Source organism: Chaetodon trifascialis, chromosome 9 (genome assembly GCF_039877785.1).
Source record: "Chaetodon trifascialis isolate fChaTrf1 chromosome 9, fChaTrf1.hap1, whole genome shotgun sequence".
In the NCBI taxonomy this organism is placed as follows: Eukaryota; Metazoa; Chordata; class Actinopteri; order Chaetodontiformes; family Chaetodontidae; genus Chaetodon; species Chaetodon trifascialis.
Genome location: NC_092064.1, coordinates 17,606,826 through 17,623,789, shown reverse-complemented (window position 1 = coordinate 17,623,789; position 16,964 = coordinate 17,606,826). Strand labels below are relative to the sequence as shown.

Sequence of the window (16,964 nt, the reverse complement as noted above, 5' to 3'; positions counted from 1 at the left end):
CCCTATGTGTCCGGCTCCTTCGCACCAGTTTAAAAGACAGACTTTTAAAGCAGCCTAACATTAACGTAGTCCACGTACAGAGCAAGAGCTTCTGTAACACATCTGTTAGTGCTGTGCCACTCAGCTAACTAGTTGTCATGCCATGGTGCATCTAACTTAGCTTGTTTGGCCACGTTTGATGATTGAGGTGTATCGTAAACATTAGCATTTATTAACAATGAAGGTAGCGTGGGTGTAAAAAGATGTCTCACGGGAGTTGAATTGAGCAAATTTATGGCAGTGTATTGAAAGTACAGGGGCTGCTAGCGCTGTAACAGTCTTCTGTACATTGCTGTTGAAATGTCTGCATGTCAGTTGTCTTATCAGCCCTTGGAAACTGCATCAAACTAACTGAGGAAAAAGAAGAAAAGAAGTGTGTCTATTTAACTAGGCCAATTATGCTCTTTCACAGGGGAGACTCATTTCACAGCTTCACTTCTCGGAAAAGTCTGTAACAGTTTGACCCCCAGTTTCCTGTGAGATTAACACAGCAATATTAGAGTGAATAGGAAGACAAGACACTCTTTTGTGTCTCCTCTTCCTCTTTGAGTTCTTAGTTTAGAGCTCTGATGTTCAGAGACAAAGTCCTTCTACAAAGCTATTATTAAGAAACCACATTCCAGTTTATTTTGCCCCATTAGCATCTGTCTGGCTGGGCTGTTCTCCACATTTGTGGAGGTACTGTACCTAACAAAAATAAGAAAAACAGAACACTGCAACATCAGTCTTGCTTTTATTTTTTCTTCTCAGTGAATGCTCAACGCTCTTGTAGGAATTTTTTGTCTGTACATCCAGACAAGATGGCTGGACAGCTGACCTTACACCACACAAACCACCTGCACAGTCAGGTTAACTTTTTCAGTTTACAGTATGGGAATAATTTACCATACTCATCTGACCCAGTCAAGCAGTGGAGGGGCAACACAGGAAGGTGAAAAACATGCTTATCTTACCTTTCAAGAAGACCTTAAGACCAATAGTATTTTTAACTCCACCAGATTGTTTAAAACGGCACCCGAAATATTGTTCAGCACTGTCTAATGGAAAACCACAGCCCAACTTAAACTGTAGACCAACACCTGCAGAATAACAATGCAGCTTCTCTCTGAAAACACCTCCCGCACAGGAGTATGTTAAATTTTATCAAAAGCACAGGGCCAATGTTTCTCTTCAAAGTAGCCTACTCTGAAAGTGTTCAGCATAGCAAACCTTAAATATCAAATTCTCGTGTTTGAGCTTGAGAGTTAAACACTACATTTGTGATGCCCTGACCAAAGGTGTGTTCTTAGCTGGACTACCTGCTGCAAGTTTGTCATGAAAGTTTAAAACCTTAAAAGTTTATCCATGAAGTGCTGCTCTACTGTCGCTCTTGCGTTGCTCCATGCCTCAGGCTGATTAGCTGTTCATTAATCTAAAGTTGCTTATTTAACCAGACACTCAGGCAGTTACCCACCAGTATCTTTCATATCTTTCATAACATCCATTTTGTTCTGTTGGACAGGTCAGAGACACGTTTGTGAGCTTGTCTGGCTCCAGGCAGCTTCCCTGTTGGGTCTAACATTTAAAATAAGAAAGTTGATGTTTAATTTTGTGTTGTAGAAGTTACAGCATCTGGTATGTTCTGCCCTTTTGCATAACATATTGATTTAGTTTTTGTTTTGTTTTTGTATCTTCAATCCTCTTGGAATGCTTACGTGGTTGCTACCTTTTAAATACCGTCCCGAACTCACCTGTGTGCTTTTACTGGCCGGGGGCTACACACCCACTGACCAAAGATTGCAGCCCAGAAATGTCTCAAACACCACAAAAAAAAGAAAAAACAGCTACTCTGCACTGCCACACACTCCTAGTGGGTTATCACTGATGATTGAGAGGAGTTGCATTTGTAGGAGTTGATGCATTGTTTTTTAGGAAAATCCTGCATAGTATACCTTTCATCAAGTGCAGTGAGACATAGCTTTAATTCACTGAATTAGACTTTTTTGAGTGTACGCACCAAACACAACTTGGTGTTCTCATGCAGCTCCAAGGTTTAGGTGAGATAAGTAGATAATTCCTTTGCACACAATAGTTGTCATCAGATTTTCTTGCAAAAACATCCATATTGTGAAATCGAAAACTGTCAGGGAATTAACATAGTCGCTTCGCTTCGCTGTGACTGAAGGCACAGCATGTTTTCCAGGAGTAACCTCTGCAGAAACAAGGAAGCACAAAATTGCCTGTTTACAGCTAAAGTCTAACAAAAATTCAACCATGGCCAACTTTTCTTCAAGCTGGTTAAACTTTAAACAACTTGAACTTGATGTACAAAAACTCCCAGGAGCATGCCAGATGTAGAATGAGCCAGGAGAGACTGAGACAGAGAGAAAAAGATGAGTGGAATGCAGTTTAGCTCCGAGGCAGTCAACATTTTACTTCAGGACAGTAGCCTTGATTGGCGTTGATGTATGAGCACTCAGTTGTTTTGGCCTTGTACATGTGCATGCATGTGTGTTTGGCTGGGTTATGGATGCAAGTGTTAGCATGGTAGATGATAATGTTAGAGGTGTAACCTTGCCAATAGCCTTATCTGGTCTCAAGCATAAGCAGTGCAGGCCTTCGTTTGGAGGCCTGGAGAGGGGTTAAAGGAATGAGGGCACAGTGTTGGTAATGATACTGAAGGTATATTGGCATTCAGTGCAGTTGAACATGTAGTCTGATTTAAAAAAAAAAAAAAAAAAAAAAAGGCTCTCATCCAGAAATCAGCCACAAGCAAAGTATCCAAAATACACTGAAGATACAAAAAATGCAGACACACTATCCTCCTAGTGTGCTACATACCATTCAGTCAAAGTTGTTCTGAGGCATCTTTAAGCTCTTCTTTCTCCCTCAGTTGCATCTCAGTTTGGTTACCAAAATGATTTAAATGGATCAAAACATCAGGGCATTTGCAGTTTTATCTGTTCAGTCTAATGTTGAATGCAAGGTGGCTAATGCTCGTGACTAATCTTAATAAAGACTGTTGTGCTAGTTTCATTTCCTGGTGCTTAAAACATCCATATTAGGTCTTGTAGTATCCAACTCGCCAGTGCTTTGTGCACCCTGGTGATCCATGATGTCTGTTGAAAACCACTGGATTTTAAGTTTTTTTTATCTGTAAATGAGCAGCTAAAGGTAATAGATACAGACATGACTTCAGCTGTGGTCCGTTTACACGCCGTAGGAAGGTGACCTTTGATGTCCAGACACCAATGTAGGCCCACATGGCTAAAAACATTTTTCATGCTGTGGAATCAGTACTGCTTAAAATATCCTGCTGGTCAAGTGTGACCTGATTCTTTTTGAGAGGCATTTGATACAGTGATGATGAACCGACTGGTCTAAGCGCAGTGGCCTATTTACAAACTGACATCAAATATTTCTAAGATGCAACACTCTTAGGAAGTGAAGCATGGCTCCTTTGGTTTCATGAGACGTCCCATTAAGTCAGATACCAAAGATGTGTATTTAGATATACTAATAATGAGAAAATCTAATACCATGTAGCTTAACGGTTAAACAAAAGTTGTTTTACTACTCATAATAATTGATAAATCTACATGGTTCCAGGCCTTCTTCACTTTAAGCTAATTGATTCTAAGTTGTCCTGCTCAGTCTTTTGAAGTCTCATTTTCCCATAATGACAAACCGATGACTTTCAAAAAGAAGAGGCGAGGAAATTCAGACCGACATTCTTGCAGTGCTATTCCTGCCATATTTCTTTCTAACACTTGCTTATGATTAGAAGACAATAATTTGGCCTGGTCTACAAAAGAATGAGCAATGTCCTGTTGTTGACATGCAATTGTTCAGTCACCACTGAAGCTGACAGCCCAGCTCTACATCAGCGCAGGTTCAGATCAGGACATGAGACCCAGAATTTTGAATGGAAGTGTAGTTTTGTGCCTCTGCGATCTCACAAGTTAGACTTGAATGCAGTGGTAAATATGACCGCAGCCACGTTCATACACAGTGTTCCAGGCTGTCCGCCAGTGTCTTTGTAATGGTCAACGAAGTGACTCAGACACAGCGCAGCAGTACAGTGAGATGGGTGAGGAAAGGTTGAACATTACTGAGGATTTAACATGCATTCATGCAGTCCGGTGAACATGTTCCACTCGTAGCTGATTCCCTAAATTTCCATGTTTTATTAAAAGCCATCTAATAGAAGATTTTCTCCCTGTTCACCCATTACATAACTCAGCCGCTGTTCTGTCAATGATTGATGTCGGTCAAGTGGTTCAACTTGAAGTTTATGTCCGTTTTTTAAAGCTTTTGAGTCGTTATTTCATGACGTGTCACTGTAGCTGAAGCTTAGATCCACAGTGTCAGTATCACAGTGCCTTGGCTCTTCAAATTTGCAAGGAGGGCTGAATTTGTATTTGCAAGGCAGAAGTGGTAAAGGACGTGCAGACTGAAATGAGGAAATACAAACACATCAACAACTTCTGTAAATATGCTGAAAAAGTGAAGAATCACACTGTAGTGGTGGCTGATTGTTGATCACATAATAAGGTGCAAGCGTCACTGTGCATGTCTGCAAAAAGACGTCTGTATGGTAAATGAATAAGAAATGGAGATTATTAGCTTCACACAGAAAGTGTGCATGGATGAATGAAGATATGCTTTTGTCTTGTTCCACCTTCATCTTTTTTGTGGTGAAATAACTCATGATGCCATAAAGGATTAAATCAGTGATAGTGACAGTGTATGTGTATTCCATTATATAACGTGTAGACTTGCCACACTCTGAAAGCTCCAAGATTGACTCTGACAGGGCTTTTAAAGGCCTTTTTCTCTGACTTTGACTTAGTTGGCATTTTCCATTCTGCATGTCTTCTATGTGGGCTCTCTGACTCTGGCTCTAATGCAGAGAAGAGCTATATTATGCAAGACTCTGACTATATGATATAAATAATGTCTCACTGATGTACAGAATGAGAATGCATAGCGGCAGACTTTCGTTCTCTCTCTCTCTCTCTCTCTCTCTCTCTCTCTCTCTCTCTCTCCTTTAACCTCTTTCTTGTCACCCTCTTTCTAACACATCTTCTGTCTTGCTTTTCTTTCATCTATCTTTTTGCACCCACTGCTCGTCTCTAACCGTACTGTGTCTTCCCCCTCACATCCTCCCTTTCTGCAGGTGGTGCGCCTGTGCCAAAACCCCAAATTGGCTCTGAAGAACAGCCCCCCTTACATCCTGGACCTGCTGCCAGACACCTACCAGCACCTGCGCACCATCTTGTCTCGCTATGAGGGCAAAATGGAGACTCTGGGGGACAACGAGTACTTCCGGGTCTTCATGGAGAACCTCACCAAGAAGACCAAGCAGACCATCAGCTTGTTTAAGGAGGGCAAGGAACGCATGTATGAGGAGAACTCGCAACCCAGGTGAGTGAAGTGGATAAGATGTGGCACCCAGCCTCATATGAATTGAGTGGATATGATTCTAGAGGCGAATGGTGTGAAAACGGCTCCATTGGTCTCTTCTCAAACCGTATTGCTGAGCCACTGTGTTGGTTTTCTTTCACAAGCCCATCTGAAACCGGGTGAATGCGAGGTGTGAAGTCTTCTGGTTAGCTGCTGTCACACCTCAAATTCATTCATTCCTTCTAAATAATTACGAATGCTCAGGCAGATTGAACAATTGCACCCAGGCCCCAAGGTGCTTGCAGTTCAAGATGTTTCAAAACAAGAGAAGAATACGTGTGGTTTGAACACGTGAGCATCTGTGGTCGCACTGGCACTCAATCTCCAGCTGCCTGCCTGCCTGCCACTTTGTTTTTGTGCCTCTCTATCTCTACCATCTACTTGAACATTTTTTTCTTCATGTTTCTGACTGTAATGCTTTCATTTGTGAAATCACACAGTGCCCCCATCTCTATCTTTGTCTTTCCTCTTTCATTCAATAATAATGCCTCACTTCCTCTGAAAAACGACACAGTTTGTAGAAGAGCAATTGTCCTGTTTTATGCGTAGAAGTGTAGTTACTGAGATGTTCTTGTTTCCCTTGTTTAAATGATATCAAATGAGACAGGGCTTTCTTTTGAAGACAAAAGAGACTCAAGACAATATGGAGCTTCTTTTAAGCACGTTGCTGTTTTGTTAATGAATAGGATCATCTGAGGTGCAGACTAGCTGCTGGACAGAGCTGTTCTTACCTCTTTGCTTGTATCACATGCCTTTTGATCCACTGCGTGCTTTGGGCAAATGCTGTCAAGCATTGCAGAAACAGGTGTCATGTACAGTATGTCATGAGGCTTCGTTAAGGCTCCTCAGGGAGTTTTTCATACAAGTTATGAGCCAGTATCAATTGTATTTTCTCCAGATCTGCCTCCAGGGTTGGTGCTTCGCAATGGCTTGAAAAAGGGTTTTAAAAACCCTTTGTGTTGTCCAGGCGTGTTTTTATGTCCGACTGCTGTAGCTGCTGTCTTCAGGAGCTTTTGAATTGTTCTGTCAGACAATGTCATCAAGTGGATGTGGAAATGGTTGGACAGAGACCGCTGCCTGAGCGGAGCAGTTTTTCATCAAATAAGGACCTGAAATTGGCTTAATTTGTTCACAAAATTTTCTTTTCTAAATAGAGTTTTTAACATCGTCCTTAAAAAAACGAAGACGAGAAGCAGTTAACAGAGCTTTATGTATCTCTGTTGTTTTTGCTGTGCTGCTCTCCTTGCCATAGATATTTTCTGTGTGGCCATAGTGTACTGCTGCAGAACTATCAGCCTGCTGCATTGATATAGCAGGTTTCTTTTAATTTTCATAATATTTGAATAAAAGAGCAAGCGTCCAACTCTCAATACCTCATTGCTGTTGTTTGAGCTGCCGCGTGGTCTTTGAAAGGGGCTGCTCATGGATAAATTAATGCTGATTCCATACTGAGTTAAGTAAAATATTGGATGTGTTTTTGCTTTTAGGAATAGGATCTAAGAAGTTATCCACTCCATCCCTGTAAGAAGGTCATTTGTCATGAGCAGAGAGTTGATGTTTAGCAGTGAAGCTGCAGAGTAGCAGCAGGGTGGAGCTTTTTTCCACCTCCTCTGGCCCTTCAGTGCATTCTGGATGTTTTCCATTTCATCACCAGACGCTTTGGTCATCTTAAGGCCTGTATGCCATTTGTGTGTGAAACTAGAAATAATAATCTTTCTTAATCATCTAAATGTGTAACACTTAGTTGAGAATGGATTGTAGACCTTTGAGCAGTCAAGATACTAAAATGTAGATGTCAGCGCATCGGTTGGTCAGGCAGCTAAAATAAGAGCAACCACGCCACCAAATATAACCAGGGAGATGACCTGTGAGAGCCAATCATTGAAGGAGAAGACAGTGGACCTCTAGTTTAGTTTAGAAAGCTCTAGACCTCAACAAAATGAACTCTGCAGCAGTTTTGCCCACAAAACAGCCCCCTGAAGCTCCCTGCGTTTCTGGTGTTGTGTCCTCTTACAGGCTCTTGTCATGACTTGTAGATGTATTTTTGCAAGAAAGCATCTAAATGCCTGCACTGCATACTTGGGAGAGGGAGGCTTTAGGGGGTTATTCGAGATTCAGTCTGCAAAGCTGGTTTGAGAGTTTTCTAGTTTGAATTGAACGGTAAGGAAAAAGTGACCCGAAAGAGAGGATCTTATTGGCAGTGACTCCTTTAAATCATGTTGCACCTTCACTTTCAGAGTTTTAATTAATTCAGCATGAAATTATTGCACTTTGACAAAACTTTTTTTTTAAGGGCCACTAAAACTGCTGGAAATGCAGCTGCCTCCTGCCAACTGACTTACAGGCTCAAGAGACATGTCTGAGATATTCAATATATAGATATTGGTTCAAAGACATGTGAACTTAACCTGCTGTCTCATGTTAAAAGTGTTTCTCTTTTTTGAGAAAGTTGAGTAATAGTTTTATCTAGCCAGTCCGAAGCGATACATCCTCATCTTGTTGCACAGTTCCTCAGTGAGATTGTTCTCTCTCTGCTGCCATGACGGTAATCTTGCAGACAGAAAAACCCCACTAAGGCAACCAGAGAGAAGAGGAAGCGTCTATCTCAACCACCCCTGTGTTTACCATGAACTGATAAAAGTTGTTCATTTCTATGTGAAATTCGTCACATCATTGAACCGAGAGGTTGTGTAGAAAGAAATTCCTAGAAAAAAAAAGCAGGGGAAATACACACACAGTAGCCAGGCATTACGCACAAAGACTGCTATTGTTTGTGTGCAGAAGGCAGTGGCAGTGACACTAACCAATGGGTATCGGCCCCCTTAAGAATGCTATAGAATCAGCCAATGATGTTTAGCTGCTAGAGAGACTAGTATGTGGTTAGGCTGCAGCTGAGCTCAGCACATGGCTTAGACTGAAAAGTCGAACTGTGAGGGTAAAGATAATCTCACTGTCTGCAGAAAGAACGGTTTGATAACACGCTGCTTTCACCGTGCTCTTCAAGTCGTCCTTAATTAAAATATAAGAAGACTTAAACCTATTATTCATCACTGTGACTTCAATCAGCATCAGCGCTTGATAGTTCTTGACTTAAATGACAACGAATGGGACTTCACGATGGCTGAATAGTTTTTTGGTTTTTTTTCAAATCAGAGTGAAGGATCAGAGTTTCATGAGAGCCCTGAATGCAGCGTGGGTGGACATGCTATGTTGTGATGCCGTACAGACTTCTCCATAATGTCTCCCCAGAGATTTAGACCCTCTATTTATCTAACACCCCGCTCCCACATATCCCACACAGACTGTTTAGCCATAGAGATGAAGTACAGTCGAGGTGATGCAGTAAAAGCTTGGGTTTTTTTTTTGTTGAGCAATACTCTGCTAAGTTTGTCTTGACCTACGTAAAAGCCGAGTTGTGTGAGTAAGAGATGCCGTGTATTACATTTTCTGTAATTATGGTGGAGGGAAAGAGTTTGATATTGTTCACAGTGGAAGACAGTCGGTGAAAGTGAGTCTGCTGCGAGTGAGACTTAATTATTAACACTGACAGCCTATATTCAGTCAGAATCAACAGAACAGTCAGCACTTCCTCCTTGTTTGCTTCACTTCCTCTTCTGGCTTTGCACAGCACACCCGAGACATTTTCTGACACGGACCCACAAAGAAATTAGTTAATTCCAATCAATTACTGTGTTTGTCAATTAAAAGTGAGAAAAAGTTTTTGTAATGCCTTTTCTAAGACTCATCCCAACCAGATTACACCATAAAATAGTTCGTTTTGGTTTGGGCAGAACTACAGTTCCGTGAAATACTTTCATTTTCAGTTAATCTTTTGAGTCATTTTGCAAGCAAAAATGACAAATATTAACTCTTCGCCAAAATATTTTTCTATAGACTAATCTAGAAATCTAGAAATTTGCATAAGCCACAAACTAAAAGCTAGCAGCTTGCTGTGGCGGTGGCAGCTAGTGAGTGAGTGGCTGTCTCTTGAAGAAAACGTTTGCTTATTAGGTATGGTTAATTGTTCTGTGTTGAGAAAAGAGTGTGTTGTCCTATTCTGAGTTTCCTCTTGGTTTTAACACAGCTGCTTTGTCTGTGGCCAGCGTATTAATTTGTTATGGTCACATTGGAAACTTATGTTAGTATTACACATTCTGCAGTCCCCGAGCAGAGTAAGGGTTGATCAGTGTGTCTTCACATCTCCCTCCTCCATGGGTCTAGCCGGATACTGCTTTGACCTTTCTTTGAGAGTCTGTTTGATCATCCTCCTGAGCTAAGCTGCCTTTGCATCCTGACCACCGTTGATAGGTCCAGCTGGTCACAGGAAGTGGTGGGCTTATAGGCTGCAGGGTGATGCAACTGCACCGTGGGACGGTCTGCACTGCATAAAATGAGAGACCTGGAGGCTAATTAGCGATCAAGCGATATGGGTTTTTCAATGGCCAAGGCTGACATTCATAGAGCCAATATATTATAACAATTTGATAATAATAAATGAGCCACAGTTGCTGAACTTAGTAACATTTCTGCATTGTCTGCGTTTGCTGAAGTAGATCTGCAAACTGTCTGCAGTGCACTTATTTTAAATAAAGAAGGAATCAGCGAAGTAAATGTCCACAGGTCCTAAAAAAACTAAACTTTCCAAAATAATGAATGAAAAATAGTTTTAGTGCACTTAACAACATTTATCATCAGATAGCATCACCTTGTTTGTCAGAAATTTACATTAATATTAAAAACTAAATCAACAGTGTTGGTGCACACAGAAGCATCCAGCAGCATCTCTTTGTTTTTGGTTCCAGTGAACATTATTTAACATTCATGTGTTATTCACTTGAATACAGAAAAATGTTCAATTGTTTATTATTTAATGAAAATGTGTTTTGTCTCTGATGTGTCCTCAGGCACTTTTTGTTTAATCAGCTTTGTGAGCGCAGGCATTGGCAGATGCCAAATATCTCCAAATGCCACATATATTTTCGGCCTAGCACTACTACTGATATGTTGTTTATATTATTTGTAGTATTGGTATATCTCTCATCTAATTTGTCTCGTATCTTATCCTCACACACCTAATCTGCTAATTGCTGGTGCAAAACATTGTGACTATTGATTTTGTTTTAAAGCCCTGTAAGCACTCGCACTAGCAATTTGTGATGTAAACAGGTTTAAATGAGCTTAATTAACGAGAAGAATTTCTTAACATTTAACATTGCAGTTGTCATAATGAACTGTGAATTTGTAATATTTTAGGATGGTGTTTCTCAGACTTTTGTATAGTGCCTTGTCTAAAGCAGACATTAACAAAAGGAACTGCCATGTAAACCAAAAAAAAGGACAAAACAGGTTTTATTTTGGCATTGCAGCAGTGTGTAATAATGTGATGTTGCCTGACATCATCTTCTGCACACATGCGGACATGAAATAAGTAGTCAATCGTAGCAACTATATTGAATATCTACACATCTTTTAGCCCTACACTTCACTGCTACCCCTCTCTCTGTACTTGCTTCCATCATTCCTACCTTCCTTTACTGACAGTGTAATGATCCAATCCTTTGCACAATAGAAAAATGCATTCCAGACATGCTTCAGTGATATTTTTACAATAGTCGGTAGAACAACTTCCTCCAGCTTCTACCCATTCAGCCTTCCCTGCAGCTGAGCTACTGTTCAGGCTTCAGTGGCAGGTGCCACAGGGAGCCTTTCACTCATTTACTCCTGGTTCAGAAATTGCCAAAGAACTGTGTTAGGGTGTTTATCTGAAACACAGCGTTGGTGCACATGCACGCTTTGCATGAGGCCTTTCTTTCATGGGGTCAGGACAGGTGCTTGGCGCTGTTGTGTCTAATGCCACTGCACAGATACTGGTTGCTGTTGCTACTTGTCACAGCAGCTGGCTGACTGCACATTTGTGTTTTGGATATAATTCTTAGATTTAAAGCTTATTTTATTTGTTGTTGCTCTGGTCAGATTTTGCTAATGTTATCCATCCTAGACAAAAACAGCAGAGCATTAAATTCGTTCTGCAGCTGTTTACAGTAAAGTGCTTCTGCGCCATTGTTGATTGATGCAGTCAAGCCTTTGTGGACAGAGAGAAAAACATGCCATTGTATGGTACGGTAACTCTGGTGTTTGCAAATGTCATTTGCACCCATTCCTATTTTGGATCACCAAGAGAGCCTTGTCCTAAAATATGACTTCCTATTTTCTGTAAACGTACTTGGCATCCATGTGAAACAAAGGTCTGTCTCTGAGAGCACACCTCCTGACTTTGACTATCTAAACCCCATCTTATCACTACAGCTATCATATTGTATAGGTAAGGTCTGTGTTTGCAGTATTGGATGGAGCCATGAGGAAATGCAGCAGTGCATTACAATAGTGTCAGATCAAATTGATTACAGGAGAAAGTTTGCATGAATATCATTGATTCCTCTTTTATCAGTAGCTGCGGGGCTAAGTTTAGTTGAATGATTTAGTTACTCCCACTACAGTTTTAGAATAATTTTGCCATGTTTCACACGGACAGGTTCATGTCACAGTTCAGTTAGAAACATGCTACACTGAACTGCATTGTTTTAAGATTGTGGTCTGCTGCATGTTTTTCCCTGCTGGTCTAGGATTGGATTTTACCAGAACTCTTTTGTTTCCCGACACACTTAGTCCCCTGCTATCACACTGTCTAAATAAACAGCGCTGAAGGTGTAATAGGCAATGCGTTTTTTCCCACAGAAGTGAAACACTGTGTTTTCCTAAATAACTCTTTGTTCGCAAGTTACTTATCTGTTGTTGATGTGTGCACTAAAGCAGTAAAGAACTGAGTAAGAATGAAAGCCTATAATCATAACTATAAACTTTGACTCGACTTCACAAAATATCACCCTGAAACCTTTGGTCTAATGTAGCACAGGTTGACTAAACAAGGTTTAGACCTTATGCATACTCATGTCTCTAAACTCAGTTTTGCTGTTAGTGTCTCATTGTCAAGGTGATTTAGTGGAGTGTAGGTCTCATGTCAAAGCCTGCCTCCGTGCTGTTCCACACCACTGCTGTTCTCTGCCGCATTCAATCTTATGAATCAAATTGAATGTGCTGCCTTTTTGGCTCATCTCTCTGTATTACGAATTAAGTAAAAGAAAGTGTTGACTCTCTCTGCGCTGCCGCAGCAGGGGGGTCTTAGCTGTCAGCTTGTTGGTTGTGATGGAGCTGGGAGTGAAGTAAGGGAGCCTTTTAGTCGTTAGCCTCGCAGCCAAATGGTTATCAGTGCTGGGAATGGAAAACAGAGTTCTCACCCTCCAGAGGCTGCGGGTGTTTCAGCTGTAGTTACTTTTGCATACACGTGTAGTTTAGGGTGCACACAGACACGCACACACACACAAATGCACACAAATAGCAGAACATCATGGTTATTTATGTCACTGCGGTATCAGTGAGCAGCCGACTCATGTTGTCCTCTCACTATTAGATTATGTTGATTAGCATGACACAACCCAATAGCGTCTCTGCCCCGCAGGATACAACAAGAACTTGCTGCTTATGCACACAGAGATAAATGAGCTCAGATATGCACTGAGATACGGCTGTTTAACTGTGTAGAGAGGATTATGATAAAACAGTGCTGTTGTTTTTTACAATCTTAATTTTCTCCTTCGCAATAATCTGAGTTTAAGCCTGTCTAATTGACTACAGTGATAAGAGCTGTGAAAGAGAGATTAAATAGAAATAAATGCACATTTGGAGAAGTTGGTCTGGATTTTGCCAAGGTACACGGATGTTGTTTTTTTATTTTTTTAATGTCTTGGTTTTATTATTCAGGAGCATGTGTGAGGAAGCAGTCAAGTGTGTTTGGATCATTGCTTAAGTGCAGTACAGTGTAGTGTGTGTGTTGTGTGTTGTCATGGCTGTTTCCTGGTGGAGATCTGGAGTGAAGCCAGTTCCGGAGAGTTAAATTTATATAGTGATGACTAGAGCAAAATGGTAATAGAATTTTGAACATATAATCCACTGTTTCCTAGTCGAACAATGACATTTATTTTTAATTTTTGAGTATATTTGTTGCATAAGCATTCACCACATTACTAAATTCAGTGTACCCAATACACAGTAGTATTAATAATGGCCCTATGAAAGTGGTTGGTCCCTTTCCTTTATTTCTTTTTTCTTGCTTCCTCACTAATGGAAGAATGCGCTTAAATGTCATCTGATTGAAATGGCTCGATCTTCGGAGCATCACTGAGGGGGTGTTACACTACTTTTCCTCTTTTTGTTGACGCTGGAGTGATAGGATAGTTCTGGAAAGTAATTTGCTTTGGGGGGAAATGCTGGTAGTATCTTCATAATGTGCGTCCATCATATGCCATGTTTTCATTCAGATGGAGTAACTGTACTGTACCATGAGTAAAGTCTGCGTGATCAGAGCCTGTGATGGCAGCCGCAGTGGGAGTGCTTTGCATATGACCAGAGTGGCACAGTAAAAAGTGACGCGTACTATGCTGACGTGTTGGAAGTGTCATCTTACCTGGAGTAGATGCCCTTAAACACGCACCTCTTGATCTTATCGCCGTACTGTGACTGTTTTGTCTCCTGTCATTCCTCTCTGCTTTATTTAAAACTGATCCATTGACACAAAAAGAGGGATGAAAAATGTCCATATGTCTTTGAAGACATCACTTTTATAGATGTACATATGACAGATGGTTATACTGGTGTCCATGTTTCCTGAAAGGAGTTCAAGCAGAGCTGTATGGACCTGTTATGGAATTTATTGCAATTAATTCATTGACGTCTGAAAAATCCTGGTCTCCATTAGGTCCACAGTGGTCCAAAAGGGTAATGAACATCGGTTTGTATTTTGCTGGTCTCAAAGTATCGTTGCCCTCGAGGTACTTAGTCCTGATCCAGCTTAGTTCTTATAAATTGTTGAAAATAACTTTTGGTAGCTTTGTTGCAAAGCTCAGTTTGTGTTTGATGTGCCTTTTAGCCTCGAGCAGAAAAGATAATACAGCTGCACGATGATATTACAGCTACTTGTGACTCTTGCCAACCCAGACAGGCTCTCATTCTGTAAGGCTGACCCTTGCTGGCTGTGCTGCGGTGTATTAGCGCAGTGCGGTGCTGGCTGGCTAGCTGCGCTACTTTATCACAGCCAGCAGGAAACAGGAAGGGAGCAGCCAGCTGCAAGGTCAGAGGTCAATCTATAGCATGAGGGGGGGATGGTGGACAAAAACCTAGTGTTCAGAAAAAAAAGGTTTGGCTTGTTCCTGTGGTCGTGGTTAAGAATGAGTGAGGGACGGAAAAAGAAAACACTGTAGACATATGACAATCCAGAGTAGGTCAGCAAGCCATTCCCTGTAGGTCTGCAGGCCACTGACTCTGCATTGTCTGTGTTAGCACAGCAGCTTAAAATGCAGGAACAGTTGTAGATGCCCTGGCTAATACCCAGTGTACACACACACACACAGACACAGTACAGAGCTGTTATTGTGGGATGGAGAGGGACATGGACAGCGAGAGACAGACAAATGCTAAAATGTATGTCAGCTCGTCCTTCTACCTATGGCATTAGGTTTGAACCCGTATCTTTTAGTTTCAAAGTAATATTCCCGCTGCCTTCAGTAAAGCTCTCTCTACCGTACAGACAAAAAGATGCAACAAAGTCTCATTCACTGTGCAAATCTCGTGCCAGAGACAGCTGTGCCACCCTGTGAGCTTGATGCCAGTCAGACCAGTGTTCGTTCTCACATTCATTCTTTCTCTCAGCCTCTGAGTCACACATACGATACGGATGTTGGCCTTAACTACGTACATTTACTGTGTGTGTGTAGAAGAGCCTGGAAGTGCACAGTCACATGTTAGGGGATTTTTAGACTGAGCCATTGTGTCTGTCATTTCAAATGAAACTTCCTGTGCTCTTACAGGTATGGCAGCTCTGTCTTGTGCCTAAACGGCTCCTCCTTTGTGCGTCAAACTCAACAGTTTTATCACTGTGGTTTTTCTTTCTTTCTTTTTTTGCCCTTTAACATGCCTTTAACATGCTGGGTGAAGCCATTTTGTAAAAACTTGTGCTGGCCTTTTGAGTAGCCACCGTTCCCTGTTTTTAGTAGTTTTTGGTGGCAATGGCTAGCTAGCTTTGCTCTGTTAATCAGGGTGGCCGCACTGCTCATACGTTCTGCCCTTGTACCTGTACATTCATGCAGTCCTACATGTCGGGATGAGCGGAAATTTGAATTCACTTCACCTCACATTGGCCCGCCCAGCAATAACGCCTCTCCTTTAGCAAAGGAAATTTTGCAAAACAGGCATTTATTCTGAACTCATCTTTAGTTCACAGCTGTATTGGCTGAACTGAGTGGAAATGGTTGCTTCTGGTCGCTACTCGCAGATCTACAGCTTACTGGTTGTTGTCCACAGACATTTTTAGACAGACCTAAAATGGACTGGTCTTTCCTGCGCACGTAAAATGCAGCCAAGCCTCGCTGCTTCACATCGCAAAATTTCAGTGCATACTGCCTCGGGCTGCTCAGTTATGGAAATCATAATCAAGATTATTGTGGTCAATTTTGAGATCATAATTATTTAATAAGGTTACCCATTGAACTTTAAAAACAAATCTTGTTTTTTTTAAGTGGATTTACTCGGACTTAAAATAGAATTCAACTGAAAAACAGAGAAATCAAATGAATGTCTTCTAACCTTCCCAACCCCAAGCAGTTTGTGTTCTTTTTTCCTCCTGCCACATTTTTATTCCCTGTGGGCTTGTTTTTCATGGCAGTATATAAGCCCTACACCTCTATGGATACAACACAATCATAGTTAGATATAGGGAAAAGTCTACAACCTCCACAAACATCGGGGGCAGTGTGGAATGCAGTGCAGTAATTATTTTATCTCCAGTATCCTGTTGTCATAGTTGTTGGACGCCAAAAACGTAATTGGAAGCAAAATCTGATCTCCATAGACACCCCATTGGAAATTTTTCAGACATATCAGCGGCGTTTGCTGGTGAATTAGAAATGAATTTTAATGGTGGGTTTGAGGAGATGAATTTCTAAGCTTGAATTCTGAAGTGGCCTCCATGAATGTTTCAAGTTCAGAGATGAGAGGAGTGGGTAAGTGGATTCATAAGACAGTAAACTAGCCTAGATGTGGAAATGAAAACTTTCAGTGAGGAGAGATTAATTCCACACATAAACTCAAAAGAGAGGATAACTGTCTTCATATATTTATGTGTAGTTGAAAGTAGAGCAGGAGGGGGTTTGTTATAACTTGGATGAAAGCACAGGGAAGAGAGAGGTTGACAGGAGAATGGATGCAGACTGCAGCTCTAAGGCTCAGTAGGCCAGTAGGCCTAGGAAGCAGAAGAAACAGAGGAGGGCCTCCCACTGAGATGATAGCGGCTGAGGAAAACACACAGATGCAGTTCCAGAAATGCCTGCCTTCCCTGAGATGACACTGGAAAGGGGAGACGTTCATGATGG

The 16,964-nt window shown here is 41.3% G+C and overlaps 1 protein-coding gene across 1 annotated transcript in view; it reads left to right on the top strand.

Moving 5' to 3' along the window:
- The window catches only part of cbl (Cbl proto-oncogene, E3 ubiquitin protein ligase), a 37,893-nt gene that overhangs the window by 941 nt on the left and 19,988 nt on the right, over positions 1–16,964 (top strand). The window contains exon 2 of the mRNA XM_070970330.1: positions 5,198–5,445. Within this exon, the coding sequence (XP_070826431.1) occupies positions 5,198–5,445 (248 nt within the window). The remainder of the gene's footprint in view (positions 1–5,197; positions 5,446–16,964) is intronic.